We start from the raw sequence: 15,257 nt of genomic DNA on the forward strand, positions 1-15,257 counted from the left end.
AATTTGAAGGAATGTTTAATAATTGAACCATTATATTCTCTCGCTCTCCCTGACTTCCTTCACCCTCTACCGTTCATGAATATGTAAAAGATACTGTCAAGACTGACTCTCAGACAATCACCCCCAGGTGCTGGGGTAGGGGTGGGTTGGATCCAGGAAACTCCATGGAGCATGAAATGAGCATATGCCATCAATGCTCTCCATGCCTGCAGGCAGACAGTAGAATTCCTGTCAATATTTATATTTTGATAGCTCATAACAATGTAACAGGCTGGGGAAGCAGGTACAAGTAGTATACATGTGCAGTCGCAACAAGCCAGACACCCTTGTTTTATTGCTGGTGGAGCTGGGCACCCGATTCTTCATTGCTCTTCCCCTTGTGTAGTCATTCACACCAGTACAAAGTGGGTATAAAACCAAATCTGAATGGTCATGTTTACACTCAGGGCAAGTCTACACAACAAAAATAAGTCAACTGAAGTTACATTAACGTACAGCCACCACAGTAATTAAATCAGTTTTTTATGTGCACACTACGTTCCTTCTGTCACCGGTGCACATCCTCACCAGGATTGCTTCCGCTGATTTAACTGTCAGTGTTGGGCACTGACAGCTGGAGCCGAGCTGAGCTGAGCCTCCTGGGGCTGAGAGCTGGAGCTTGGTCTGGGAGGGCTGGTTTACCACTAATTTTCATTTAGGAGTCAGATGATGACTGCTTTTGGTCATACCAAAAGGTATAAATTCAACCCAGTGACCTAATGCAGAAGAGAAAGGTTCCATGTCTCTTTACCAGTCCTTTGAGCCAGACTCCAACTTTAATATAGAATGACATTTGTAGGCTTTATAATGCAGCATCACATGCCACTCCTTTGGAGGTCATAGCTCAAGCTCTGTCTCAGAAGTCAGTCGTTGGGCCAGAGCATGACAGTGTATGAAAACAGCACATCTGATATTGCAGGCTTTTGATGCTTGTACCCAGCTATGGTGGATAGTTAATATATGGCATGTCTGCACTTTCTGATAGCTGAAGGGAGGATCCTTCTGGCACAGCTAAAATTCTCAACAAAGATTGAGCGTAGAGAGAGAGAAAGATGAGAGAGTATTTTACAGGGGGCAGAAAATGTGGATCAAACCTTGGTCAGGCTTTTCTGTACAAGTCACTGCCTTGTAGAAGTTGAGTGCAACTTTTGGCATATGCCTTGAGTTTGAATGAATATGAAAATGAGAAACTACATAGAAAATCATTGAGATGAAAGCTCCACAGTGCCATTTTTACAGTCACTTTTCAGTTTAATGGTTTTAGAAACCTAGAGAAAGTAAGCTTAGCATTGTATACAAGCTTCTTTACAATGGAGGGATGAGATATAATTATGGTAGCCACCATGAGCTACAGTAGTTATGAGCTGCTTCCCTGCTGTGATGTGCTTCAGCTTCTTTGTTGAAACACATCATAAAGATATTCCATTGCAATATTAATTCATCTGTGATCAGTATGGTAGGTACAGAGAACAGTGTATTTTGCCAATGTTACATTAGGTGGTATTGAAGCAGTTAAAATTGTCTCATCGTTTCCATTCTGTAGGTGTATCTTCAAGGATTTATAACTTGGATGTAACAATTCTCCCAGGCAGAAATTTGGCATACAAGCAAGACAAACATTATACATCATACAGTGTTAGTCAGAAGAAATGAAAATATGTAATTGTTCATATCTTATGGTATTTAGTCTCTTTGCACACAATTACTGTTTCAATTATAACTACATAGTCCATAGTTTTGCCTGTTATAAACAGCTCTATAATGTGAGACTTCAAGTGAACATAATGTTCCTTTGGGCTCGTGGATCTCCTTTGATGCTTAGGTTATCAAAAAGCACTTTGCAAAAAATTAGTTAGATCCTGCTAATACAGTGACTATCTAGAGCACACAGCAGCTCACTGAGCTCAGCTCAATGATCACCCATGTGCAGCCTTTGACATTGTACTCTCCGTTAGGATCTGACCTGTGAAGTGGTGAGCACTCTCAATACTTACTGCTGTCCATTGCAGCTGAGGGTGCTCAGCACATGTCAGGATCTGACTTTTGAGCAAAAACATGTTTCTCAGGAAATTTAGAGTTAGATCCTACTCTGTTAAAATGGAGTCCGGTAAGTACAGGTGTATTCAATATATTTCTACCTTTTTATTTTTAAAATGTTGGAAAATAGATTCCCTTCCCCACACTCCCGTGCTAGGCATTGTTTCAAAATCCTGACATCCATAGCTGTGGTAATTGATTGATGAATGAATCATAAAAGTGTGACCTAGCAAGCACCCATTTCTTTTAGGAAGTAAACAGTAAAAACAAAGTTAACTTTCTGGCTTGTTTTATTTACTTACTTATTTATTGTATTATTTTTAAGCAACAAGAGGCTGAGGACACCACCAAACTACTTTATAATGAATTTGGCTGTGAGTGACTTCCTGATGTCTGCTTCTCAGGCCCCCATTTGCTTTATCAACAGCTTGCACAAAGAGTGGATACTTGGAGAAATGGGTACTTTTCAATGCCACTTCCTATTTCCCTCTCCCCTGCACTGCATGGAACCTGTCTTAGCCAGCAACACAAGACTCGTGAGGCACAAGCCAGAGTCTTGGCATCATCAACCAACAAGACTGGCACACAGTCACTGAATCCTTAACCTCTTGTGTTTTATAGGTTTGGTTCCTTCCCCTTCCAGTTCTTTGAATGAAAGGAATCAAACCTCTGGCTTCAAGAGCAACAACATAATGATCACACGACCACTTAGCATGTAAGGCCAGTTGCCATGCTTGATGATGGGTATAATAATTAATTAGGTAGGACAGTTTTGTTAAGCCATGTATAGAGTTTTTTTTCATTTTCTTGATTTGACAGTGAATTATTAATTTATTTAGAAATGTATACCTGGTACACAGTGCGAGGCCCCTGGGAGCATTACATCAATAAAGAGAACTGCAGAATAAGAGAGCCAAATGAAGGCCTCAGCTGCTTCTCTCTTCCCCAAAACAAGCAATGTGAGAATGTGAGATCCAAACTGTAGCTCCTTTGAAAATACTGCAAGTGTCGATTAAAGGCCTGATTCACAACTGCGTTACTTTTACTTTTAGGCTGGCATAACTCCATTGATAGCAACAGAAAAAATCAACATAAAACTGGAGTAGCACAGTGATGAATCAGGTCCTGAAACAACCTAGCAGAAAAGATTTTTTCTTTGGGCTCACAATTTTGTTTCTCTCTCCCACTTTGTTATTTAGATATCAGTCCAAATCCTGCCTGACTTGCTTCTACAAGTCAGCCTGTTATCATAAATGGAACAATTGCATGAGTGAGCCAAGGATTTGATCCATTAATTCCATGCTCCTGACAATGACATGGTTACTTTTGGTGTCAACAGTGGCATTTGAATTATGTCCTGTCTCTAGCGTATCATCATGTGTGATGACATGGTGTCACAGAAAATCCCTAGAAACAGCTATTTGACACAGATTTCCAGGTTAAATTCTTCAAATTGCATCTCTGTCAGTCTTTGTCTATTAGCAGAATAGACAAAGGAAATATCATTCTGCTTCAAAGGGAAAATTGTAACTTAAAAGAACATTTTCCACCATATTTCACAGGCTGTTTTTTTCCATATAGGCTTTTAAATAGCTGAGGAATGAAAAGCACCTCTGCATTTTTAATTCATATAAAACAAAGTTAGAGAGACAAAGTGAGTGAAGTTTTATTGGACCAACTTTTATTGGTGAGATGACAAGCTTTCAAGTTACACAGAGCTGTTTTTCAGGTCTGGGAAAGGTACTCAGTGTATCACAGCTAAATAAAAAATGGAACGAATTTTTATCGTGAGTAGTTAGCGCATGTATCAAGTTCCAGAGGGGTAGCCGTGTTAGTCTGTATACAGCAAAACCAACGAGAGTTCTGTAGCACTTTAAAGACTAACAAATTTAATTTCTGCAGGCATAAGCTTTCGTGGGCTGTCACTCACTTCATCAGATGCAAGAAACAGAAATCAAATGGCAGGTATATATATACATCCAAGTTTAAGGAACAACAATGGGGAAGTAGTTGAGGCCTATTCACAACCATTGATTAGGAGGTGAGAATGTGTGAATAGAGAAATTTACTTCTTGTAATGAGATAGCCATTCCAAATCTCTGTTTAAACCCAGTTTGATTGTGTCAAGTTGGCAGATCAGTTCAAGCTCAGCAGTTTCTCTTTGAAGTCTGTTTTTGAAGTTTTTTTGTAAAAGTGTGGCAACTTTCAAGTCGTTTTCAGAGTGTCCTGGGAGATTGAAGTGCTCCCTGACTGGTTTATGGATGTTTCTATTTTTTATGTCTGATTTGTGTCTATTTATTCTTTTGCGTAGTGACAGTCTGGTTTGGCCAAAGTACATGGCAGAGGGGCATTGCTGGCACATGATGGCATATATTACACGGCTCATTCATCTGCACATCTACTAATGTAATATATGCCATCATGTGCCAGCAGTGCTCCTCTGCCATGTATATTGGCCAAACCTGACTGTCACTATGCAAAAGAATAAATAGACACAAATCAGACATAAAAAATAGAAACATCCATAAACCAGTCAGGGAGCACTTCAATCTCCCAGGACACTCTGAAAACGACTTAAAAGTTGCCACATTTTTACAAAAAAACTTCAAAAACAGACTTCAAAGAGAAACTGCTGAGCTTGAACTGATCTGCCAACTTGACACAATCAAACTGGGTTTAAACAGAGATTTGGAATGGCTATCTCATTACAAGAAGTAAATTTCTCTATTCACACATTCTCACCTCCTAATCAATGGTTGTGAATAGGCCTCAACTACTTCCCCATTGTTGTTCCTTAAACTTGGATGTATATATATACCTGCCATTTGATTTCTGTTTCTTGCATCTGATGAAGTGAGTGACAGCCCACGAAAGCTTATGCCTGCAGAAATTAAATTTGTTAGTCTTTAAAGTGCTACAGGACTTTCGTTGTTTTCACATGTATCAAGGGACCATTCAAGGTAAAGTGCTCATTAACACTTCTCCAGTCATAGAGGGAAGGGGGAAGGTAAAGAGTCGGGGAGGGGGCGGCGTGGGTTACAGATTGTTGTAATGAGCCATTAATCCAATGTCTCTGTTTGGTCCATGATTTTAGGTATACAGCAAAGTAATTAATTTAAGCTCCCAGGCTCATCTTTTGAAGTTGTGCAGGTTTCCTTTGAATATGAGGACTGTGAAGTCAGATATAGAGCAATAATTTTTTGAAAAGTGTTCACCCACAAGTGATATGGTGTTTTTGTCTTTTATCATTTTCCTATGTGAGTTAATTCGAGAGCACAGTGATTCTCATTTCACCCACATGGCTTGTGTAGGACCCATGGTTCTTGAAACATGTGTTGTGAGGGGTGTTGATCTTCATAGCAGTAGAGATAAATCTACAGGTTTTGCATTCTCTGTTCTGGCAGGGTCTGGTGCCACTATGAATTGGTGTGTCCAGGTCTATTGAGAACTTGCTTCTGATGGTGGACTTGGAGAGGCTAGGGAGTTGTTTGAAGGCCAGAAGAAGGGTTCATCCTGATTTCTTTCAGAATGTGATCCTAATCTAGTATGGGTTGTAATTGTTTGATGATATCCCATGCGGGTTCCAGTGTGGGGCGGTGGGTGACAACTAGAAGGGTGCAGTCGGAGTGGTTTTATTTCTGTATTGAAGCAGGTTCTCTCAGAGTATTTGGATAGTCCCTTCCCCTCTATGACTGGAGAGAGATTAACAGGCCACTTCACCTTGAATAGTCCCTTGAAATATGTGTTAACTACTTATGCTAAGCAATCTGTCCTACCTGGTATTTAGTATTTAGCAGTGACACTCTGGGTAGGTCTACACTGCAGTTAAAAACCCACAGCTAGCCCATACCAGCTGACTCGGGCTCCTGGGTCACAGGCTGAGGGGCTGTTTAACTGAAGTGTAGAAACTCAGGCTGGAGCCTGGGCTCTAGGATCCTGCAAGGTGGGAAGGTCCCAGAGCTTGGGGTGCAGCCTGAGCCCAAACATCTACACCACAGTTAAAGAGCACCGCAGCTCGAGCCCCATGAGCCTGAGTCAGCTGGCATGGGCCAACCGTGGGTTTTTAATTGCTGTGTAGACTTACCCTCTGAGTACATTTCCCAGGCCTGAAGAAGAGCTCTGTGTAGCTCAAAAGCTTGTCTCTCTCACCAACAGAAGTTGGTCCATTAAAAGATATAACTTCACCCACCTTGTCTTTCTAATATTCTGGGATCAACACGGCTACAACAACACTGCATAAAACCCTGTTGATTTTTTGATATAGGAGACAAATGTCTGTTTCAGCCTAGTTAAGGTCATTAAATTGGGCAACATTCCAGGAAAATGTAACTTTAATTGTATTGGATTTTCTTTGAGGCAGTTTTCCATTGACAAATGGTTCTCAGTTATAGCCTGCAGTGGAGGGTGGGACATTTTTCCTCCTTACCTTTATATTAATTTTATACTTTCCGTATTAAACAAAACAAAATAAAACAAAAACACTGATGCAGGGAGGCTGTAAAAATTGTTATGATGAAAGAAGAATCAAGAACCACATGATCACAAATAGGAAGTTTACTGCATCAGGCAGAGAGAGAGAGTTCTTCATTTGTTTAGAAAACTAAAAATCTTACGCTCCACTTCTCTGTTTAGGTTGTGACCTGTATGCTTTTTGCGGGGCACTCTTTGGAATAACCTCAATGATGACTTTATTAGCTATTTCTGTTGATCGATACCTTGTGATCACTAAGCCTCTGCAATCAATGCGGTGGACTTCAAAGAAACGCACATCGCAGATCATTGTTGTTGTCTGGCTCTACTCGCTGGGATGGAGCGTGGCTCCGCTTCTTGGGTGGAGTACGTTTTTTATTCTTTTGTGTGTGTGCTTGTACATTATGGCGCTTTTGCTTTGTTGGAGATGTGTAACATAGCCATAGGCATTATTCTTGAGTATATATAGCTAGTACCTGGCGGATTGCATTAGTATAGTATATCTGTGTCTATTGCAGTACAGGTACACTCAAGCAGAGCAAATTCCCCAATGGAATAATAGGTATATCTCAGCACTTGTCAAGCCAGGAGGGGTAGGTACCTTTTCTTTTCAGAAGTTGTTGCCAGCATGCTCTTACTTCTTCAGATAGTGAGTTTTATGTCACAGGACTAAGTGACGGATTATTAAAACCTTCCCTTCCCTTCTGAGCCTGCAAATAAAGACAGGAGTGATTGACATCACGTAAATATCTGAGGTGAAGATATAACCTGGTAGTTGGTTATCTACATTAAATCAATAGTGACTATTTATTTGCACATACAAAATTGGGTACGCAGAAAGGGAGGCCATATTGAGACAAGGCCAAGAATTAGTCCCTAATATTTTTCTTCCTTCTGTACTGACCATATATAAGTGAATTGAAGTAGCTATCTCAGGAGAAGTAAAACAATTTAGTGTTCCCATTTTTAAAGTAAGCAACTTTGAAAGATAACATTGAAAAATAGTATCTGTCTGTCCTCATATTCAATGAGAAAAACTTGTCATCTCCATTTCAGCCTGGAGAGAGATTAAAAAAAAATATTAATGCAATATTGGGAGTCTATTTTTAAGGATTTATCCAAAATCCACTGAAGAAAGGGGGACCCAGTTCATTGACTATAATAGGGTTTGGATCAAGACCCTAAATTCATCTACCTTATTGTCTTTGCTAATGAGTATCTCGGTCTGACTTCTGAACTTTTCCTTGGAAGTGTTTGGCAATTCTAATTTTGTTTAGCAATTGTCATGCTCCTATGAAAAGGCAAGTCAGCACAGCTGAGAAGTAACAGTTCCATCCTGCATTGTGATCAGAGAATCTTCTCTTCACCCATCTGAAGAAAGAAATCCATGAGTTCTATCCAGCTTATGTGATGCCCAATGCACGCACAAGTGTAGGGCTAGACTAGCAGGTGGAAATAGCAAAGTCAATATCTTTTGAGCAGCCTGCAAAATGTATTCATAACTCCTTTAAATTGTACTAAAACTAAGTATTGTATTAAATGTTATGCACAAGCATACCGATATATATATGAGAGGAGTTATGATCACATTGTGTAGATAAGAACATAAGAACAGCCATCCTGAGTCAAACCAATGGCCCATCTAGTCCACTATCCTGTCTTCTGTCAGTGGCCAATGCCAGCTGCTTCAGAGGGAATGACCAAAACAGGCAATCATCGAGTGATCCACCCCCTGTTGTCCACTCCCAGGTTCTGGCAATCAGAAGTTAGGGACAGATAGAGCATAGGGTTGCATCCCTGACTAATTTGACTAATAGCTATTGATGGATCTAACCTCCATGAACTTATCTAATTCTTTTTTGAGCTCCATTATAGTTTTGCCCTTCACAACATCCCCTGACGATGAGTTCCACAGGTTGTGTGAAGAAGTACTTCCTTTTGGTTTTATTAAACCTCCTGACTACTAATTTCAGTGGGTGACTTGTGTTATGTGAAAGAGTAAAGAACACTTCCTTATTCACTTTCTCAATGTCATTCATGATTTTATAGACCTCTACCGTATTCCCCCCATTACTCACCTCTTTGCCAAGCTGAAAATTTAGATCTGCATCTAAAATCAATCAGTGTTCGCTTCAACTTATTTAATTTGGAATTAAACTTTGATCATAAATAATTTTAGCTTCCTGTGCTTGTAGTTTCCTTTCTCTTTCCTTTTTTAAATTCCTGCTTTCCTCCTGATGCCCAATTTTTCCTCCATTTTCTTTTCCAAATGATCTCTCCCTCCTCCTTCCTTTTCCTGCTGCCTCTCCCTTCTCTCCTCCTTTCTCTCCACCACATGCCCCAACCTTCTCATACTCTCTGCAGCTAAACTTCTCCAGACACGTGTGCACACACTCACACAGCATACCTATCTGTCCTTACACTAGGGTAGGGCTCGACAAACCCCGGGTGCCAGGTCGCCATGGTGCCCAGAAATTTAAGTCTGGCGCCTAGTATTTCTCCGGGGGGAGCGGCTGCCGCACTCCAGCCAGGACACCACTGCGCCCATGTGGCAGGGCTGGGAGGGGGGAGCACTGCGGCTGGGTCCACGTTGTGGGAGAGGGGCGGAGAGAAGAGGCAGGGCTGGGAGGGGAGAGCGGCCGCTGCACTCCGGCCAGGGCGCCCTGCCGCTGGGCCTGTGTTGTCTGGCTCCTTAATTATTGAGCTGGCTCCTAGCTCCAAAACAAATTTGTCGAGCCCTGCACTAGGGTGACCAGATAGCAAGTGTAAAAAATCAGGAAAGACAGTGGGGGGTAATAGTGTGTATATAAGACACAGCCCCAAATATCAGGACTGTCCCTATAAAATTGGGACATTTGGTCACCCTACACCACACCCACCCACAGATCTACAACCTGTCAGATATCCTCTCCACCACACATACATCCAATCACCCAGCAGTCATTATTTCCTCCCTCTGTTGGGTCATTCGCAAACTTCTCTCCACTCTCAAGCTCTTATGCTGGGACTTTGAGTATCTATCTCTCCTGCTGTCCCCTGCTTGGCCTCTCAGAGGGCCTTTCCCCCCCTACTCCATCTCAGGCAGCCTGGCAAAGTGTGACAGGGGAAGTGAGAAAAGCGGAAGAAGTATAGTCTTGTGGTTAAGGCACAGACCTGTGAGCTAGAGTGGATAAGGATTTTGTTCCTAGACTCTCAACTCCTGACTGATCTTGTCCAATAACTTGACCTCACTGTCTTTTAATTTTCCTGTCTGTAAAAATAGGATAGCACTTCTTGCCAATCTTACAGGGCTGTCATTTATTAATATTTATTAAGCTCTCTAAGATCCTCAGATTAAATGTGCTACAGTGGAGGAAAATAATATTTTTGAAGGCCAACAATTTCAAAAATGACTATCAGTTTTGGGTGCTTGTTTTTGTTTTTTGGGGGTTTTTTTTTGTTTGTTTTTTGTACCCCATTTGAGACACCTTAAAATATTTTTAGAGTTCTGAAAACTGGGCCTCTTTAAAGCATCCAAAAAATCAAGGCATTCAGAATTATTGGTCACCTCTGAAAATGTCAGCCTTCAGTAACAATGACATTAAGTTGGTTTTCTGTAGCACATTTCATCTGAGGATCTCAAAGTATTTTACAGATATTTAAAGTGTCACTCGCCCCTCTTGAAAATCTTGGTCTAAATCTAGATATTTAGCATATCAGATTTTTGGTCTTAAACTTTGAAAATATTGTCCTTTCGGCTGTAAATTTCTCTACTTTTGGGATTTTACCTCATGACCTTAAAGTGAGGTTCCAATGTGAAAAATGACCTATCCAAAATTGTACCTTCGTACTGAACAGAAATGTTCCTTGAGTCAGATCTTCAGTTGACAGAAATTGGTGGGGCTAATGTGATATGCACTTGTTGAGGATCTGAGTCCTTGTGTTTATTCAGAGTCATAGCTACTGACTTCAGTAATAAAAATAGCCTCTTACTACTTTTGAGGCCTATTAGCCCAGGTAGTCTCAAAACAGTTGGATGAGCTGGATTTTTGCTTATTATTGTGCCTCATTCACAGACACGTTTTGTTAAATCCCATTCAGTTAAACCTGTGCAAACCAACAAAGGCAGTTGGGATGCAAAGATGTACCAGAGGACATAATTTAGCCAGCAGGACATTTATTGATGGTGTGATGCACAAAAAAGAAAAAACTGAGGCTGAGTTTACAGGGCTGGTAGTTGGGAACGGGTATGGAGGGAATGGATTTTTACTTATAGGCAGAGCAGCTTTGTTATGGAAATTATTGAGAGACCATGACACTATGTTCACAGACACCTTTCAGAGTAGAACAACACTTGAATATTTCACATTTAGTATTTGATTAAGCAGAACAACCTCTTCAGACTTAACAATAGTGTATAATCTCATCACAAATAGTAATGAAATCTGTTTATTTACCTTTTCCTTGGGTAACTGAGACAAACATGCCATTTTCTTCTTGAAATTTTGTTTGTATTTTTAGAATTGACTTTTTTTGTCAAAACAAAAAGTAATCTGATTATTGTGGGTTTTGCCCCTTTTCCCTCTCCTTTGTTCCCTTTCTCAGAGTAGAACCAAAAATGGGGAGAGGAGGCAGATCATTCCTGTTTGAATCAAGTTGAGATGTTTCATTTTGAATCAAAATGAATTTCTTTTGTTTCATTTCATTGAAAAATTAAAATTTCTGCCACATTTTGGAAAAAAAAAAAAGCCAAACTCACACTTAAATTTCTTAATTTTTAACTGAAAATACATTCCATTTTTGAAACAGACCTTATATTATCCTAAACTATTAATCTACTATAAAGCCAGAAGCATTTTAGCCTTCTAATCCCCTTTTATCAGAATCTTATAAATTCTGATTTAAATGCCTGTTATTCCTTTCACTGCAAGAGAAGTTGCAGTATAATAACTGGCAATAGAATTTGTATTTTAATATTAAGATAACTCAATCCTATGCCTTGTTTTGCTGTTCTGGTTTACTGTATTGATTTGTTTATTAACCAGCTTTATTTTAAAAGAAAACAAATTAGGTGATAATTAGATATCCCAATAACCACAAAAATCGCATCATTGCTGCTCTTCTGTTCAGTATCCAAAACTGAATTATTGTGATCATAGAACATAGCATATTTCCTGCATTTAGGCTTTGAATTGAGCTGCACTGCAAAAGACATCTGCCTGTAATGTATAGCTTTACAGCTAAGTGTACTGTGTAGGATTTAACTCAGAATAAGGCTTTAGCATTGATATCTGTGGCAATTAATTCTTGTAATAGTAAGCAATGATCTGCTTAATTGAAAGCCTTGGATATGCCAATAAAATAATATAAGATTATTGCCTTAAATCAGGCTTGAAAATTTTACTCACTCATTTGCCTGCAGTAAAATTTTTGTAAGATCTTTAATCATGAGAGCTGCCACAACAACAAATTTGGGTCTTAGTCCCATTTACACTAGGAGGTTTTGCACTGAAATTTACACAGATGCCCAATTGTCAGGAATAAATTCTTTACAATGCAGCGTGACCTGATAGATCTTTTCCATCGCGAATTCCTAATATGTGAGTGAAAACAATATTGTTGCACCAGTAGAAGAAAATAAACCAGATCAGCCCTGTAGTTGCCACATCGGCTAATTTCCCAAAACATGGTTGTCATAGTCCAGGGCTATCAGCACCTTTGAACCTGCTCAGTTTTTTTGAGCACACTTGATCAAGTAACAAGCCTATGCCTTCACCTCTCAAGGTGGAATTACACAATTTTCTGCCTCTCAAACTGCACAGCACTCTGTGTACCAACAGTGATTCCTTAGCAGGCCTAAATGGGTTTGAGCCTTACAAGTCTTCCCTTCAGAAGCTGTGACTAGTGTGTGAACACAGTGACATAGACAATGGGGTGTTCACCCTCACCTAAGGCAGAGAAGGGTAAATTAGGTGAATAAACCTGATAGGCTGCACCTGAGGGAGAGCCATGGTTTGAGAGGCTGATTGATGATAGAGCCCAGCTCAGAAGGAACAGGCAGGGCTGGTATAAAGCCAGGAAGTTGGCTAAGAAGGGAGCTGCAGGGAAAGTAGTCTACAGTCTCCATCTGAGAGAAGGTAGGTAGGTAGTATGGGAGTTACAGAGCTAAGTAGTCTGCAGTTACTCACTGGGAGGAGGGAATTTGGGCTGATAAACCCAGAGAGAAGAATCAGGAGATGTAAAAAGGAGTCCAGGGAAAGAGCAACAGGTCTGGGAGAAAGGAGAACATAATTGCTAGACATAGAGTTTCTGGACTGAAAATGGGGTACTGGGTGGGCCCAGGTTCCCTATCAGCAACTGGGGGAAGTGGCATAGACTAGGCAGGGGAGCAGAAGACTAGCTGGGGCAGTCATATGATGGGACTTTAAAACTTCAGAAGGGGAAGACTATAGTGAACTGCCTGGGAGAGCCAAGCCATGAAGAGAGAACATCCTGAGCTGCCCAGGGGGTGGCAAGGTGCATGAATGAGTGACAGAGGAAGCTGTTGGACCTGGAAGGAGCTAATCCCCAGAGCAGCCAAGAGGAGACACCCTATCAGTGCGGGGACCCCATGACAACATAAAACAGCCTTTCCAGAACAAAGTATAGTTTAATCTCAACAGTAGGAGCAAGGCAAAGAGCATAACTGCCTTACCTAAAGCTTATGCATGCAGTGTTGTTGTAGCCGTATTGGTCACAGGATACTGGAGGGACAAGGTGGTGTGAGGCAATATCTTTTTATTGGACCAACTTCTCTTGGTGAGAGACACAAGATTTTGAATTTACCCAGAGCTCTTCTTCAGATCTGGGAAACTTAGGCCTTGTCTACACCAGAATGTTTTGTTGATGCAAGTTACAGTGATGATCAAAATGCACTGTAATTACAGTGCTTGTGCCTGTCCACACAGCACTCATGTCGCCAAAGCACATCCACACTTGGTGCCCTAGCATTAACAGTGAGAGCAGGCAACTGTGGGCAGCTATCTCACTGTGCAATTTGCCACCTTGTGCCGCTAGGGGTAGTGGGAAGGTGTAGAGGGTCACAATGTATCCTGGGTGCGGGCTCAATGTCCCATGATGCAGTGATTTCCCTCCTGACATTCCATGGGTTTCCAACTGTGTTTTGCAGCATTTTTCAACAGCCCTAGTTTCCTGTGCACCCGCCATCTCTATCTGCTTGTTATCAGTGTTCTGAACACATTGCAATTGATCATGCAGTATATCATAAGCTCCCAGTCGGAACTGGAATCGGAGGCACCTGACCTGTTGTGTGCTATGCAAGCAAACAACTCTGGATTACTGTTTGCATTCATAGAGTATCTGCACATGGTGCACCGCCACTTTTGGGCACGTGAAACAAGCACTGAATGGTAGGATTGCATCGCTATGCAGGTCTGAGATGATGAGCAGAGGCTGCATAACTTTCCAATGCCTCTACGCCTCTCGGCAAGGTGGTTTTATTTTGTTGCAAAATCAGAGGAGTTGGGTCAGCGGGGGGTGATCGCGATGTGTACACCACCACTGTTTTGGTCACCAAAACTCTCTAGTGTAGACCAGGCCTTAGATTGACTTACTTTTGTTGTTTAGATTTGCTCTTTGTCTCCCTGTGTCTCTTGACCCTGGTTAAACATGCAGGTCAGCGGAAGCCTGAATTATCTCTTTGAAATCATATAGCAAACAATACAATCAACATCAAACAGACACATAACATTCATAAAATATTACAAGCAGCTCACACATCCTCCACAACAGTGACTGCGCCTTTGTTAGAAGTGCACCAGCATGCTAGTGATCTTTCTCTAAAAACTTCTTAAAGAGCGCAGCTGATATCATCCACTGTTGTTCAACTTTCTTGAGTGAAGAAATAGAAGTGGGCAATTTTTTTGTTGTTGATAGTGACAGCTGGGCAGCAAGAACAAGAAAAAAGCTTAATTCATATGTTAAGTTTCCCTTGACTAGTCTCTGAAAAGCAAAAACAGGAAAGTTTTACCCTGATGCAGAGAATGCTCTAAATTCTGTCAGCATAATAAAATAGCTAGCATGCAAATGCTAATTGAATTACTTTTATCTAATGAAGAGGATTTTCTGATGCTAAAAGAGGCAATCAATGACAAAATCTCATTTAACATGCAGTGAATAAAAATAATAGCTTAAAGAAAAATTATACTGAGCCTCTTCAAACTATTTTCCTTTGCCTTCATTGATTTTTTTCTTCTAATTAGCATCTCTGCTTATATCCATTCCGAAGCTTGTGCTCGCTCTGTAATCACTACAGCTCTGCTTTTGGTATTCCGCACTGTGTCTCTTATATCTACAGCTCAGAATCCTGCAAAAGAGTTAGATGGAACAATGGGTTAGTGCATAACCTGTTTTATTGTTTCTTATGTGTTAAGTTTTGCACTCTATAAAACAGGTCATTCCCTGCTTGGACCATATCCTAAGATGTTTAAAATCTAAGGCCTAATCCTTCAGACAGATCTGACAGCAGACCCATGAGCTTGCATGGAACCCCATTCAGGGTATGTCCAGACAGCAGGTGAAGGAGTGATTGCAGACACCAGCTTCAGTCTGGCTAACGCAGGTAAAACTAGCAGCATAGACATAGTGGCAAGGGGCTAACAACTAGAGTATATACCCAGGTTCCCTTGGTTGCTAGCCAGTGTTGAGCCTCATGCCACCACATCTACACAACT

The 15,257-nt window shown here is 40.9% G+C and overlaps 1 protein-coding gene across 1 annotated transcript in view; it reads left to right on the forward strand.

Annotated features, from left to right (window-relative positions):
- The window catches only part of LOC137159085 (melanopsin-like), a 51,938-nt gene that overhangs the window by 12,321 nt on the left and 24,360 nt on the right, over positions 1 to 15,257 (forward strand). The window contains exons 3-4 of the mRNA XM_067557267.1: positions 2,402 to 2,535; positions 6,709 to 6,912. Coding sequence (XP_067413368.1) covers positions 2,402 to 2,535; positions 6,709 to 6,912 — 338 coding nt within the window. The remainder of the gene's footprint in view (positions 1 to 2,401; positions 2,536 to 6,708; positions 6,913 to 15,257) is intronic.

Source organism: Emydura macquarii, unplaced genomic scaffold (genome assembly GCF_026122565.2).
Source record: "Emydura macquarii macquarii isolate MOO-44397 ecotype Brisbane River unplaced genomic scaffold, CSIRO-AGI_Emac_v2 contig_1790, whole genome shotgun sequence".
Classification (NCBI taxonomy): domain Eukaryota; kingdom Metazoa; phylum Chordata; order Testudines; family Chelidae; genus Emydura; species Emydura macquarii.